The sequence below is a fragment of the Haliotis cracherodii genome, unplaced genomic scaffold (assembly GCF_022045235.1).
Source record: "Haliotis cracherodii isolate W230 unplaced genomic scaffold, xgHalCrac1.p SCAF_3, whole genome shotgun sequence".
Classification (NCBI taxonomy): domain Eukaryota; kingdom Metazoa; phylum Mollusca; class Gastropoda; order Lepetellida; family Haliotidae; genus Haliotis; species Haliotis cracherodii.
The window spans coordinates 44386442-44402717 of NW_027266286.1; the positions used below are offsets into that span (position 1 = coordinate 44386442).

General features: G+C 39.7%; 2 protein-coding genes across 2 annotated transcripts; both read right to left on the bottom strand.

The window, feature by feature from the left end:
- Positions 1-683: 683 nt before the first annotated feature.
- LOC139475449 (uncharacterized protein F54H12.2-like) lies at positions 684-1439 on the bottom strand. Its single transcript, XM_071258658.1, has one exon. The coding sequence runs from the start codon at positions 1437-1439 to the stop codon at positions 684-686; it is 756 nt and encodes a 251-aa protein (XP_071114759.1).
- A 2637-nt stretch (positions 1440-4076) lies between these two features.
- LOC139475450 (uncharacterized) lies at positions 4077-11116 on the bottom strand. Its single transcript, XM_071258660.1, has 2 exons — positions 11046-11116; positions 4077-4692 (listed from the first exon to the last, which is right to left on the bottom strand). Exons 1-2 carry the CDS (start codon positions 11114-11116, stop codon positions 4077-4079), a joined length of 687 nt encoding a protein of 228 aa, XP_071114761.1.
- Between the last annotated feature and the right edge of the window lie 5160 nt (positions 11117-16276).

Here is a 16276-nt window from a genome sequence, read left to right on the forward strand (position 1 = left end):
CACCCAAACTGTTTTCCCTGAGGAAGATCCACCAATCACAGATATGGCGGTAGGTGTTTGTATTGGTAAGAGACACTTACGTTCCATGATCTCACTCTGAGCACAATAATTCAACTGTGACAATACAGCTGAGTTACTTATATTTATAGACCAAACTCGAATGACTACACTAATTTTTTTATTTCATTTTTTTAATGGGTTACACAAGTACAGTATTGTGTTACATGACACAGGTATGACAAGATAACAAAAAAATTAAAACAATTACAGATAAACTTGCTCATCATTGTTAAAACGGACATGCACATCAAATATCTGGGTAAGTTCTGTTTTGCACTTATACAACAAATAATATAAACAATAATGACCACAAAGGTTGGAGGATGAGGTTCTGTTGTGCTGGTATTGATTGACATAGGTTTTTAAGTACAAGTCAAAAACGGAATTCACTGGCTCACCCAGACTGTCAAACAGTTCCCCTGTATTTCCTTTGAAGTACATAGCCACCCAGTGACGACCCGGTCTTCCAGATGGTTCAGTATTGACAATGAGACCCACTCCACGTGCAAGCATGACTCTAGTTAGCACAGGTAAAGTATCTTTGGCAAACACACCTAAGACATGGTACTTTAAGATGGAGTCGCTTTGAATAGCACATGCAAGGTCAGAGGCTTTCATGTTTTTTACTTCACAAACACGTTCCTGGTCTTGTCAATTTCGATGAGGGAATTTCTTTCACTCAGAACAACACAACTGAGTGTTTCGGTGAGGGCGTATTTGAGCGCGATTTCTAGTCGGGTGCTACCGGATTTCAACAGATTCAGATAGTCGGATTCACTGCATACTTTATCAATGTCGAAGACGAACAGGGCACTCCCGAGCAAAAAGTCGCTCCGAGTGATTCCGTTTCCTGTATTTTCTTTCCACAGACACATCCCATCGAACATCTGCACATAGGACTCAACGTCATCTGCCTGCATGGGACGTCCGGGGACACTGGCACCATTGATGTACAGGCTGATGTTTTTCACCATACTAGATTGGAAGTTGTAGGGGTTACCAGTGTAAGATCCATTCAAGCTGTTGCTGAGTACAAATCCTACGATGTAACGATTAGCAATAGGATTCGACAGACTGTCAATGGTATGTGTCAGTTGAGTGGTGGGGATGCTTGTCACCTTGACCTCACTTTTGGTGTAAGGATACAAAGCATTGCTGTCTTGAAACAAGGTGTTGTGTGCCAAAGTAAGAGCTGGATTGACTTTCAGTTTACACACCTTCAGGTAGGTATCCAGAATTTCCACCTTGTAATCTTGACCTGTTTTGCCACTCATCAAACAGAACTGGGGCGAGGAGCGGTACAGCTTCACTGTCAAATCCACTCCATTGACCAAATGTCTGTTCATGTGAAAGATATCTTCATACAATGGCCCCGACATGGTCAAGACTTTACTAGTATTAATGAAACTGCCACGAGATTGCACTCAGACCATTGAAGGGGTCAGTCGATTCCACATCATTGTTGGATTCAGACACATCTTTGTAGAAGAGTTGAGATGACAGCTGTGAAGTTTTAGCTTCTGTTCCATAGTTGAGTAGAGTTTTCATCATGCTCTTGTAAGCATAATGGTTGTTTGTAGAAGATACCAACTGATTCTGCAGGTACACTGACAACTGGGAAAAGAGGGCCTGCAGAAACAAGTTGACAGGGACAATATGTTCCTTGTCAAAAAGATCAGTGCCATCTGCATGTTTCACCTTGAGCTTCACATGTAGGCGGGTACGGTTCAGGTCAATGTAATCACTTCCAGCATTCGTTACTTGAAATTCCAACAGTGAAGAATCATTGATTTGGCTGAGTGGTCGCACTTCATCAAAATAATGTTGATGGATGCTGGTCTGGTATGGTGGTAAAATAAACAGATTGAGAGAGGGCGGTATCAGTTCCTCAAAGTCTTTATCATTCAATAGTGACATGGTTAACTGGAAACGTCGTTTTCTCGAACAGAGGTACACTGGAGAACCTTAGCGGTCTTGGATGGAATGTTATCTGTCTGACGGATCTTCTTTGAAGTGGTGATTCGATCACCTACAGCTCGTTTTAAAGATTTCCGTCGCTTTTCGTTGGCATTGGCTCTCTCAACAATATTCTGCATCTCTGATGTCACTTCCAGTTTGATCTTGGGTTCTTCGGTCTTCACTTGAAGTCGTGTCGGGATCACTTTCACCTGTGGTTTACCATTCACTAAGGCAGATGTTCCTTTCATCTGTTTCTTGAAATAGTGGGTCCATTGGACATAATCGGGAACATACAAAGGTGTGGACTCCATGGTTAATCAACGAAGTGATACCGTCTCAAGTGCAGTGTCACATATGTCACTTCCTTTAGAAATGAGTGCGACATGCCGTTACTGGCCTTTATACGCACCTCTATGTGTGGAGATTCTTTGACTTTAATCGGAATATTGTATTCATGGGCAAAGCTATAGTAAGGACCTTGTCTGAGATCAAGCCGTCTCAATAAAGGCAACTGCTGTTCACCTGCCAAAGAACTATCACACAGATTGCATAACACGTCCACATATGGATCATTCATGTGGGTGATGTCAAGTTTACCAAAATTAATCTCCGTTAAAGACACAACCCGGAATCCATCAAAATTCAACCTTTGATTTAGTTTGACACGAAAATGATAAGGCGTATTCTCGTTAAAATAAGATTGTTTGGAGTCTGAGCTTTTGAGAAATATGTACCTTTCCATCAGATATCTTTCAGTTCACTTTCCTCCACATAAGAATCGAAGGAACTCGGCCAGCCCAACCACCTCACTAACAGGTAGGTCTTCCCTTCACACGTTTTCTCTTTAAAATATTCTCTACCTGCCACAAGACATTTTCCTTTTTCTCCACCTTTTGTAGCTCGTTGGCATAAAACGTACCTTCTATCAGTTTATCGTGAAAGTCTTTGATCTTATACTGTGCTATCTCTTGTCTCTTGTATCGCCTAGCCACCTTAAACAGCTCCTGAGTCCACTTCAGATCAAGTTCCTTACTGAAAGGTCTCCGGAGGTATGGAATGCGAACAAGATCCCCTACTTTAAATACAAATGACTTTGACATGTTGTGTTTGGAGCTTTTTTTAAGTAACAACGGCTTCACATACAAATGTTCCCATACTTTCAGTTCATTCTTCTTCTTGACTTGAACTGGAGAAAGGTTGGTCAAAGAAGAATGTAAGGTGTTGTTATAATTGTCCATCAACTTGGGCAGTGCATCTAAATAATACTTGGTGTTATTATGTGTCAAGTAACGCGTAATAAGTGATTTCAGTGTTCTGTTGAATCGTTCCACATAATTACTTTTGATATTTTCGTTATGTGCAACAGTCAGAGTGATATTGTGTTTTTCTAAAAAAACTTTAAATACTCCTTTAAACTCTGAACCGCCATCCACACGCACTTTCATTGGATTTCGTTCCTGAATTATTTCTTTGAAAGCTTTCAGTACTGTCTCTGGTCTCTTATTTCTTAAAGGCAAGGCGAAAGCAAACCTACTCAGTATGTCAATAGCCACCAGTAAATAACGCACACCATTATTCTCCTTGCTGTAACGAGTCATGTCGGTCAAATCTACATCAAACATTTCATTTATAGAATTCACCCGAACTCTCAGCCTTTTGAATCTCTGTTTGGGTGGCTTGTGTAAACTGTAGGCGTCCTGTTTGTTCAGAAAACGTTTCACAGTGCTCAGTCTGAGATCTGGTTGACGAGCTAATTTCAGAACGCTATGAACTTTCTCAGGACCATAAAAAGCCCCCGGTTCAAGCGGGTTAAAATAGTAACTTTCTATCATCTTCTCCTGTTTCTTTGTTACCACCTTTCTCTGTTGTGGCTTCATGTTGAAATGAGAGAAGCTCTGACAACAGACACCTATTAAAGAACAACCATTTGATAACTATCAAAAGAAGACAAACAAAGATGTAAGCATAATTTATGTTTTATTCATAGTATAGACATTGCTAAAGTACACACACACATTTCATTTGGTACTGATAGAATAATATGACATGGAAACAGTCTACAAGCGTTTTTGCAACTTCAACATTTTTACAACGCATTGCTTCAAACCATTCACCCATTCGCGTGATTTGAATGTATTGTCACGATAGTCCTTACACTGGTAAGGTACTAAATGGAAAGCAGGCATTGTGCACAGATGTGGATCATCAGTCACAAGTTTCATCCATTTTCCTATTACCAGTTCATTGTCCGCATCCTCAAGTGCCCTGTTGAAGTATTTATCCACCTGCTCCTGCTCCTTCATGCGACAAGAATGTTCTCCCAAAAAGATTGGATCACCTTCTTCATTAAACAGACAAGGAATACACATTTCACACACGATTTGGCTGATCGTTTGACTCACTTCTAAAGAGTAACTCAACGTGAGAAGATCCTCTGCATGTTTCAGTTTTGTAGCCATATCCACTTCATCAGCGTTGAGTGGTAAGGTTTTCATCTTCTTGATAATGACTCTCTTTGTTGTCTTGCATTTGTCTTTAAATTTTCTCTTTGCATCTTTCGGGCATTCTTCCCTATCTTGAAACCACTCAGGCAATCTTGTTATGACTGGGTCATTTAGAGTGTGTGGCATCCGCATGACCTGCTTCCACGAGTAGAATGTAGTTTTCTTGCCTCTGTTCAAAATAACAAGTTACATCACTGTAACACATTTAAAGTCATAAGTTTTCACTTGGCTCTGTGTTCATTATTTCATTTCTAACCATCATTAAGATCTGACCAAGTCTATTACTGCCTTTCCATTTAGATGGATTAAGAATTTTAGGGTCATGCAGTGATAGACCCACACCCCACACACGATCATATGGACTTGCTTCTACCAGATCTTGGGAAAAGTGTCTAACAGTTGTTTCTTCAGAAAAACAGACTGTGTGAATTTAGCTGAAGATGCTGCATACGCCACATTGGAACTCACAGCATCCCATTGGCGTTGATTAAAACATCTCACACTTCTACCTAAACGTTTTTGTTCGGTGGCAGAAACACACTTTAAAATCTTAAGCGGAGTTTCCCAATCTCTGAACATACAAGTTTTTTTATACATGTAATACTGCTCAGCACAGTTAAATGCTAAATGGAAATTCCATGCTCCACAGGACTGCTTTTGTTGGAAATTCCTCGCTCCACAGGAATGCTTTGTTGGTGCTCCACGCTCCACAGGAATGCTTTTGTCCGGAAGGTATTACTTTCTCTCTACTTTTGGCGTAAGGGGATTCTCACTGCAAATTATACACATGTGACTAGAAAGCTATTGGTACATGTACATGACTGAGCATCAGTCATACCCAGCTAGGGGTCGATTCGCCTTGCACAACTGACAACCTTCCCAAGCATTGGGTATAAACACAGGCGAATGGACTACATGTACCTGACTTGTGTGTACCTGACTGAGCATCGGTCAGGCCCAAACTGTTTGGATCAATTGTCGAGAGTGATCCATAGAACACAAAGGTTTCGACAATTAACTACACATCTATCATTCTACACTACAGATAAAACGCATTAGATGCAAAACACCATGAAGGTCCAGCCTGACCTGTGTTTTGACAACAGGCATCCAATGCATCCCATCCTAATGACTGCAGGGGTAAATATACCCGACTGCTAGTACAAAAAAATGAATACAACAGTGAGAATCCAGAAACTTTAAATATGTGTGCAACAAGGATAAACATGGACGGTAGTTGGGGGTGGAGGTAGGATTGCTTGTCATTGTTTATGAAACCTGAAAGGCTGACCTTGAATCGTTGTTGTGCATGTATTACTGACGTTTGTCTTTGTAGATTCTTATAATCATATAACATAACCGGGTGGTTAGTGTTACACTTATCTGGTAATAAATTGCAAGAAGATTGTCTTCTGGCTATTAATGTTGACTTTATGTTTACCTAATAATGAAGCCATAGAATATAATTAATGACGTGCCAATACCAAACGCTGTTGGAATTAATACATAAAAATATATTGTATGCTACATTGAACTTGGAAAATATGAGAAAATAACGGCATAGCAGTTTAAGTTATCATTATAAACTCACTCAATGTCATCGTATCCCAATTGCGCAGGTCGATGCTCTTGATGTCAATAACTGGATTGTCTTGTCCAGACTCGATTATTTACAAACCACCGTCATATAGCTGGAATAATGCGGATGTTTAACAACAAATAATCAAACAGAAGCTATTATTGAACACATTACAACAATGCGAAATTAAACTTCTTATTTTCAATGTATTTAGTTTTATTTATGAAATAATTAGATTAATAATTTAATAAAGCCTTTCTTTTAGGATCCCTCAGAAGCAGTAAAACTGTTATCAAGTAATTTGTATGACACATCCCTCCCTCCAGAAATTCTTCTCAGTATGGAACTACCCACAGAATGTATCAGGTTACTACTATAAACAAACAAGGTTTTCCCCATTGCTTGACCCACACAGCCCGTTCGTTGATCACGTAGAGCACAGTCTCTGATGTCGTGGGGTGGGTGTGTTTTATGTCTTCTAAGTTCAGTAGTTAATTTATGGTTACTTAATCTTAGTCAGCAAAGTGCACTCGATAGTTCCTTATTTTACAGTGACTGAGATAAGGTTCTTATTTTATTTCATTTGTAACTACCTTGTATGTCCTGAGGTTGTGTCCTGTGCCTTTGGTTGCATTAGCTTCTGAAGAGTTTCCTTGAATAGGGAGTCTAAATTAGACTTTATTGTCTCTTTGAATGCTGGCGATAGCAAATCTGAATTTCTTTTAATATTGTTTTTTTTTCTAAGAATAGGTTGAATTGGTATACCCATTCTATTCGTTTATTCAAAAAAGGTGTTTTTTTCACATTTTCCCGAGGCAAGGACGTTAACTGGCTATAAAAGTCCAGTTTCACAAACAATGCTGGAATTTCCGGACTCGATCGCAGCGCCACCAATGGCTTTTACGAATCATATCCCTTCTATGTCGCTCCTACTGATCAATCAGATTCCACCTCTCATATCACTTGCAATTGTTTCAAACAAAATTGCGGCGCCATGTCAAGACGATCTGATCGATATTACAAAGATCCGACCGGGAGCCAGTTAACCAATAGGGCGCCATCTTGTGCCCTAAGCGCTAACCTTAACCAAGGCCTTTACAGCCACGTGTTGTATTGTTTTCTTTTGGCACGAATGCGACTTTTTTAATATAAGGTATACTCATGAAGGCGAATCGTGGTGCGAGGTCGAGGTCTGAATGGGTTAAGAACAACCGAAGAATGCTCTTGCACACGCCAATTTCGTAGCGGCGATGTAAGCGCAAGCCGTGCCTAACTTTTGACGGCGTTCGTCTAACCATTTGAGAATTCGATTAGGGAAGAGGTCGAAAATGGATATAGAACACCCTAGGACACTTTTTCATGGGAATTTCATAGAAGCGATATACTGCAAGCAGGGACTTAATATTGATGGCGTTGGTACCAGCAAACCATTTGAGGATTTGAATATGGCCGAATATGTTTGCGTACGTTTGTACGCGCGACATTTGGAACCTGCCATTGCCGCTTACATCTATATTTTAATTTAGATATATAATTTGCTGAAGTTATGTGTATCACATTCGAGATTTCTTCCCACGCCCCGATGGTGGTTTCATGTATACAATCGGCAATCTAAAGGCAGGAGAGGTTTATTGTATAGGAAATTTTGGGTGCACTACAAAACATTGAAAAGGAACCTTGAGAACTGTTAGCGACACACCGAGCAAACTATGCATGTCATATTTTTAGCAGTGTCACCTCTTCACTACGACTGCTGTTGTTGTACGTGTATGGGTGTACGGGCCTTACCTCGCGAGGTGCATCAAATCACTTGAGCACGTTAATTATGAACATTAAAAGATAATATTTGTCGAGGCCCAGTTGGCGGTAAGCATGGTTTGCAAATCCTTCAGTCATGGATCTACAAAATCTGAGCTGCTGTTTCTCGGGAATGAATGAATAATTCAGAGTTGTTCAGGCGGACTGATTCTATACCCCAGATTTCACTATTACATAGGATTACTGGCTCGAATAATGTTTTGAATTATTTTCAAGTACGAGCGGTAGGTATATCTTGGTAAAGATTGGAGACTGAAGCTTGTGGTAGGCCCGAGGGCTTTTTACAGGAGAGGTTTAGCATTATTTTCAAGTTTAACATTTGCTTCAAATATAATTCCTAAGTTTGTTTGTTGTTTAATGCCGCACTCAGCAATCTTACAGCCATGTGTAAATACTCGAGTCTTGACCAGACAATCAAGTGATTGACATCATGAGCATCGATCAATGAGCAATTGGAATCGATGACATGCATCAACCAAGTCAGCGAGCCTGACCACCCGATCCCGTTAGTCTCCTCTTACGACAAGCATAATAGCCTTTTACGGCAAGTATGGGTTGCTGAAGACCTATTCTATCCCGGATCTTCAAGGGTCAATTCCTAAGTACATGTAGTTATATCTATCCGTAACTAGTATTTTTGTATCACCAACATGTGTTTTGTCACCATTGATCTTTGAGTTATTTGTTGCTCAAAATACACTTGTAGGTTTTTTTTGGAATCGGCATTTAGTACTGAGTCATCGGGAAACAACAAATGACAAATGTTTAAACCATTAAGTGTTATATTTTTACTTTCAGATTCGATATAAAGTGGAAGATTATTGAGGAAATTATTAAATAATGTGGGAGACAAAATGCATCCTTGTCTTATCCCGATGTTGGAGTTCAAGGATTGCGAAATGTCCTTGTCAGTTTTCACTTCGTAAGAGATATAGTGCCGATATTATTTTTAATACATTTCCTCGGGTTTAATTTGATAATATCTTTGTTAGAAATAGTGATCTGTCAACTGAATCAAAGGCCTTTTGAAAGTCTACAAAACAACTGTGTTTTCTTTTCTGTTTACATTTTGTAGAATATATTAATGTTTGAGGAACAAATACATTATCTGATGTTCCGTATCCCCTTCTAAATCCATACTGACAGTGGACCTGTAATAGACTTTTTTCAATGTGATCCATGTGTTCCATTATTCTTTCATTTATGAAGTTTATCTAAGCATCTGCTTAGTGCAAAACGCCTGTAGTTGTTTGGGTCAGTCTTATCACGCTTGTCATGTAAGAATTCATTGGAATGGAGCTAGCTTGAGCTGGCTAGACTTGCTTTTGTATACATATCTAGATTGTTTTGGGGTTTGTTTCATAAAATAAATATATTTCATACTCATGGTGCATGAATCAACTCTGTGGGAAGTGTCTGCTATTTAAGACAGTAAACAGTTTAACCAACTGGTCTATCAATGTACAATATATTGATTAATTATGAAGTTAATTCCTTATGCTATCTTCGCCTGGAATTGAAATGTTTTATAAAAGTGCCAATTTCATTAGCTGTTATTTGGGTTTTTTTATGTCTGTCACATATATGCACACCCTTTGTTTTAGTTTGTACTATATTTTCTTATTTTAGTATATTTAATTCATAATAAGAAACAATAAGTTATAATTCGCTTATTACAGTATGGATCTTATCCGTTATATCACTATCTGCTGTTTCACTTTTATTAGAGAAATTATGATGAATTCAAAATGTTTTCACTGCATTAGACATTAATTTGCCATTATTTGAAATGCAATTTTTTCAAACTTTTAAACAATAAATAGTAAAAAATAAAGATTAGAATGTCTGTAAATGGTAGTGTTTAAGAAGGGAATATCTGTCGATTTGTTCAATTAATGACTTATGTCCACACGTTGACTAGCAGACGACGCATATGTGATTTAAATTCCAAAAAGAGAGAAATGAAAACCAAAGCACAAATAAATCGACTCTTTTATAATTATAAGAGTTTCAAGATACCAAACGATCATATTATCTGATGATCATATACGGAAAAACGACATTTTCGAGGTTTGCAGTGATAGGTGAAGTTAGATGAAATGGAATTTAACGACGCGGCCAAGACTATTTCACCTACATTGCGACGCGGATGCACGTGTGTGGCTTTTGAAGTATTTCGAAATCATGTCAGTGTAATAACCCATTCAGATAACATGCCGCAGTTTACCATGGATACCCCATTCAGACACATAGTACTGACTCCGAGCCAACAAGTCTTTGTTTTACCAATAATGCCGAGCATCAGGCAGAGTTACAGAAAGTACCAACTCCTAACGCCTGGTATGAAGCAGGGGATCGAACTACCGACCTTCCGCTCTCTTGGCACAAAAGGACTGGTCGAGTTGGAGTCAGTATACTCCGACAGAGTGGAGTAGGATATTCATGTTAACCTGCGTCATGGTATCTCAGTGGACAGTGGACGGCAATAGTCCGGACTAGCAGCCGCATATACACTGACACACACACGCACGTACGCACGCGCGCGCGCACACACACACGTGCAATAATCTTCAACCCCATTTCACCACACCTCACCCGACTTTATGACACATGCTGTCAAGGCATAATTGTACTTTACTGTACTGAAGATAGACCGCCAAATCAATTTAAAGGATTTGCTGTTCTTGAGCGAAACGTGAGTGAGTCAATTTGGTTTTACGCGCTTTTAACAATATTCCAACAATATCACGGCGGGGGACATCAGAAATGGGCTTCACACATTGTACCCATGTCGGGAATCGAACCCGGGTCTTCGGCGTTACGAGCTAACGCTTTAACCACTAGGCTACCCGACCGTCCCTCTTGAGCGAAGCATTTTGTAAAATATCTGTTGCTGGCATTCGGATCTTGAAAAGGACATTAAAAAAGCTGTGTTGCCTATCAACACCTCTGTAGCCCTATGGTTCACTCACTGGGCTACAGATATGAAGATTGTGATTTCGATCCTCGGGAATATAAAGAAAACATTTGTCATTTGATTTTACATTACATGTTACAATCTGAACGGAAGTTATATTCATAAAATCCCTGGGATATTATAACACATTATGTAACGGAGAAAACACGACTCAGAGGTTTTGGTAGAGAATGTAAAAACCTCGGGAGGAGGGATTTCCCGACTCCCGAGGTTTAACATTCTCCACCAAAACCGAGGAGGAGTGTTTTATCCGGCTTAGAAACCGTTAAACGTTATGAATTACTGCAAATTTAATTGTCTCCCATTTAGGGCACTATAACGGGTATTTACTACCTCGCTATTGCCAGGATAAGCGTATAGAAAGACCCCGAATAGTGCATGTGCGATACATACGGTAAGAACACGTTGTTGTCTTTCTCAGTTGAGTTCGAGATGTCGAGCGAGGAGGAAGGCGGAGACCTATTTCTAATTCAAAGTAAGTTTGTGGAAACTAAGGATGTTAGTGACGACGCAGATGATTTTCACTTTCGTTTTGCATGTCCATTGTCTGAAGAAGAACTTCAGAAGAAACTGGACGTAGGTGTTCCCAAAAAGACCAAATACAAGAACGACTGGGCCGTTTGCGTATTTAGAAGGTGGCAAGAGGAACGGCGTCAGCGTTCCATTGCAGAACATTTCATGATACCGCTTGGTGCATTAAAAAATGACTTCGAAAATATGGATGCAAGTGATATGAATACGGCATTGAAATACTTCTTGCTTGAAGCTAGGAAGGCAGATGGTAGTATGTATCTCTCGGTCACCACGTATGGTCTTTATACAGCGTTAGCTTCATCTTTGAAACTTGGAGGAAGTAAGTTGAATTTAATGCAAGATGATGCTTTTGCTGATGCTAGAAAATCTCTGGACGCAGTAATGCGTGAAGTAGTGCAGGTCTAGGACCAGACGTAAGAAAGCATACAGAAGCAATATCAAGGGAGGAAGAAAACTGTCTCTGGGAAAAGGGATGTCTCGGAGAGAGTTATCCACAACAACTCTTGGACACCATAGTATATCTGAAAGGTAAGAATCAGTTTTCCTACTTCTGTGGTGCACATATTTAAAGTCTAACTGTAATCCGTTTTATAATACTGATGCTATCGTTTCACAATCTTAAATTGTCAATCTTCAGGTCTTTTTTTAACATTGTCATGTGTAATGTTAGTAGGCATTCATTTTGACAACAGCTTCTGCAAACATAACATTGTGAATTTAAATTCGTATTTCTTATTATAAACGTAGGACTCTACTTTGCACTACGCGGTGGCAAGGAACACCGTGCTCTGCGCTTGCATCAGAACCCCCAGATTACCGGACCTTTTGTGGACAACAATGGTAGACGGTATCTTAAGTATAGAGAGGATGTTTCCAAGACTAATGCTAGTCTCTCGTAACCCCCTTGGGTGGCATTTGTACTTTTAAGATTTTAGATATTTAAAATGCTTTATTTAAACCCCTGCTGTACAAATGGTGAGACCTTAATAAACTATATTGTATTGTATTGTATTGGTATTAGAGATCGCAAGTTGGAGAGAAAAGAAGTGCGGGCTTACGAAAACATCGACCATCAAGGACGATGCTACGTGGGGCTATTTGAGAAATACAAAATGTTGTTGTAAGCACGGGAAATTTGAGAAATTAACCACAAAAGCTTAGTGTTTCAAACTGAATTCAAAATGTTATATTCTATCCTGCAAAAATTGTTTCCTAATATGACAAGTCATACTTATTGAAAATATTATGTCAGCCCTCCTACAGATTCCAGGTGTAATGCCTTTTATTACACGCCACTAAAGAAGTCGAAGGAGGGGAAGTGGTATATGGAAACACCAGTTGGTCATAACACTTTGCAAGCTACAGTCAAGCGTCTGTGCCAAACTGCAGGTGTTTCTGGGAACAAAACTAATCACTCACTGCGCGCGACAGCTGCAACCAGACTGTATGAAGCGGTAGTAAGCGAGCAGCAGATTTGCGAACAAACTGGTAAGTTTAGTTCAATGTATAGGACAGTCCTTTACCAATATTTTATGATTATCACCGTTTCGAATATTATCTGTTAATAAAATGAAACGCCCTTAACAAGCGTATAGAAATGGTTAATTTTTACAATAAAAATGTATTTTGATGTAGCCATTTTTTCTAAAGTGGCTTAATGCTTTATAGATGTTTAGAACATACGGTTGTATACTTTGTTGTAATTAACTATAACAAATATTTTTTAGGGCACCGGAGTAGTGCTGTCCGCATCTGCAAACGCACCAGCGACGATCTAAAGTCCAAGGCTTCAGACCTTATCGGAAGGAAGATTCCTAAAAAGACGGAGACAGTGTATTGTGCGCCACCAACTTCAGTGACTGAGACAACTACTTCCGCAACTGAGACAGCTGCTTCTGCAGGTACTTCGGCAGGTACCTCTGTAGACTCAACGACTGAGGCAAGTCTGGAAGGTCTATCCCCAAAAGAGTCTCTCTACTTTACATTTAAGTTTCATTAAAGGATGTTACTGGCTGTTGTTTTCTATTGTCTTTGTGCAGAAGTCCGGGTATGTGCCTTTAAGTAAGACCCTGTGATGAAAAATCTGTGTGTATCGGGAATGTATTTTTTTTCAGTGGCGATACCTGGTATGGAGGTCTTACCTTTTTACAAAGACCCTGGGATGAGGTTTTACTAAATTTACAAAACCCTCATACCAGGGTTTTGGTAAAAATGTAAAACCTCTTCCCAGGTTTTACCATTGTCAGAAAACACATCTTTTCATAATGGCGATACCCACATAATATTTTTCTAAGTATTGGAGAAAACAGGCTCACGAGGTTTTGGTAGACAGAGCATGCCCTGGGGAGAGGGACCACCAGGACAAGTGTTTTTCCATGCTTATAAACCGAAAAAAGAAACTTAAAACAACATTTATCAACATTTTTATGTTTCGAACATACTTTTCATGAGCCTTAGGAAACGTGCATAAAATATCTGTTGCTGGCGTACGGATCTTGAAAAGGACATTCTAAACACAGTGAGGCTTATGAACACCTCTGTAGCCTCGTGGTACACTCACTGGGCTACAGATATGTAGGTTGCGAATTCGATCCTCGGGAATATAAAGAAAACATTTGTCATTTGATTTTACATTTCATTACATGTTACAATCTGAACGGAAATTATATTAATAAAATACCCAGGACATTGTATGAAATCCCAGGGACATTACAAGGTCCCTGTTTATGATATTTAACCCGACTGGAAAGTAAAACCTCACAATAGGTGTTAATGCCTACAGAAAGAAGTCTCTTACTTAATAGCGATCCCAATGAATAGGTTTATAAATTGCAAATATAACTTGAATATCCTATAAACTCCCAGGGACATTACAACGTCCCTGTTTATGATATCTAACCCGACTGGAGAACAATAGGATGACGTCACCGGAGGTTTATAACACGAGTTTGTGTTTGTGACTATTAAATGTAAAACATGTTGTATTTGGGATAGTACAAATTCCAGTTCTTTTTTCGGGTTGAGTATTTTGTGTACCCCATGCGAGCCAGGCCAATTACCTGTCAGATGAGTTTACAAAGAGCGTAATATAGACTACTTACCAGTTGTCGGACCTCCATTTTTGTGCTCTAAATGATGATGATCCAAGGCATTTGAAAAAAAGGGGAACGTGACATGCCCCACTCGTTATGATCACAAACAAATCCGAAGGCAAGTCACAGGGATCAAAGTGAATCGTTTATATTAAAATATTATATTGAAAATAATTTTGATCGATACTCACTGTTAGGATACCGGTAGTCTGTGAAAAATGACGTTCCAAGGTGACTTCTACCTGCACAAGTTACAACTCAAAGCAATCCATGCACTACACATGAACGGTATAACACTATGAGACTATAAACAGCAGAATACGCGTCTTTGTGCAGAAGGAGATAACTAATCTACATATTCCTACCGGTGATTGTGTGCGTGCAATTCAAGCACGGCAAGCTGCCTTACCAAGTTCACCTCCCAGTCTGGTTGAGGATTCATTTGTGAAGCCCACATCAAATATCCCCCTCCGTGATATTGCTGGAAAGTTGCTGAAAACGACGTAAAGCCAAACTCTCACCCATTGGAAAAATCTTTTTTTTTCCGAATCCACGCTCGATTCTCTTGTGTCTCTTGCCGTGATAATGCGGCGTAAAATCAAACACGCTCACTTACCAACCTTTGCACACTTGGCCTTCTTGCATAATTAAAAGGAACCACTGCTTCACAACTATACACCCTTGACTGAGCACACTGACCAACTCGATGTGTTTCTCTGTAAACACGGATCTATACATTATACACTCAAAAGACTTTCATAATATTACCTGGCTTCAGTCGCTATAGACTGCGTTTACTTGTATTCATGATATACCTGTAGAATGTACCACAATCAGATAAGAGTGAGTGAATATCGTTTCGTGTTTGTCTCGTATTTCCTGCTGTAAGAACCGAGTCTGTGACATGGCCAGGAAATGTTTGTTTGTTTGTTGTTAAACGCCGCACTAATGAAATATATGATGCAAATATGGTCACCAGGTGTCAAATGCATGCAACAGCGACACTGAAATGTGAATACAGGAAACAAAGAAACATGCCCATTCATTTCGTAGGGAGGTTCTAATTGATTCGTATCCATTGAACGTCAGTGATGGGCGTTATTGTGGCAAGTTGGACTTTACTCCGCATCCAACAGTATGATTTTTGATTGGTTGGTTTCTTGTTTAACGCCGCACTCAGCAATATTTCAGCTATATGAAGGCGGTGTGTAAATAATCGAGCCTGGACCCGAAAATCCAGCGATTGACATCATGAGCGTTAATCTACGCAACTGGGATACGATGACATGCATCAACCAAGTCAGCCAGCCTGGCTTACCCGATCTCGTTAGTCGCCTCTTATATTACAAGCACATTCGCCTTTTACGACAAACATGGGTTGTTGAAGACAAATTCTACCCCGGATTCTTCACGAATCCGATCGAAACCGGGCCATCGGCGCGACAAACGTTTTAACCACTAGCGATCCCACTATTGAGTCAGGTTGTTGTCCTTACCGCACATATCCCGTGGTACTCTCACTGCTTACATATTCATATTTGTTCTTTATATAACACACTGTCAAAGATCTGCGAGCATTTGAACTCCCGCTAAACAAGTTGAACGTGCCACACATTGATATTAACGCGGCTCACAAAGCAGGCCTCGAAATCCTTTCTGAGTGTGCCAGGTTGTCTGAAACTTGGGTGGGTAGTTTCAACTAATAAATGCGTCGTTTGCTGAATGTGCCGTGAACGTTAAGCAATAGTGGCAA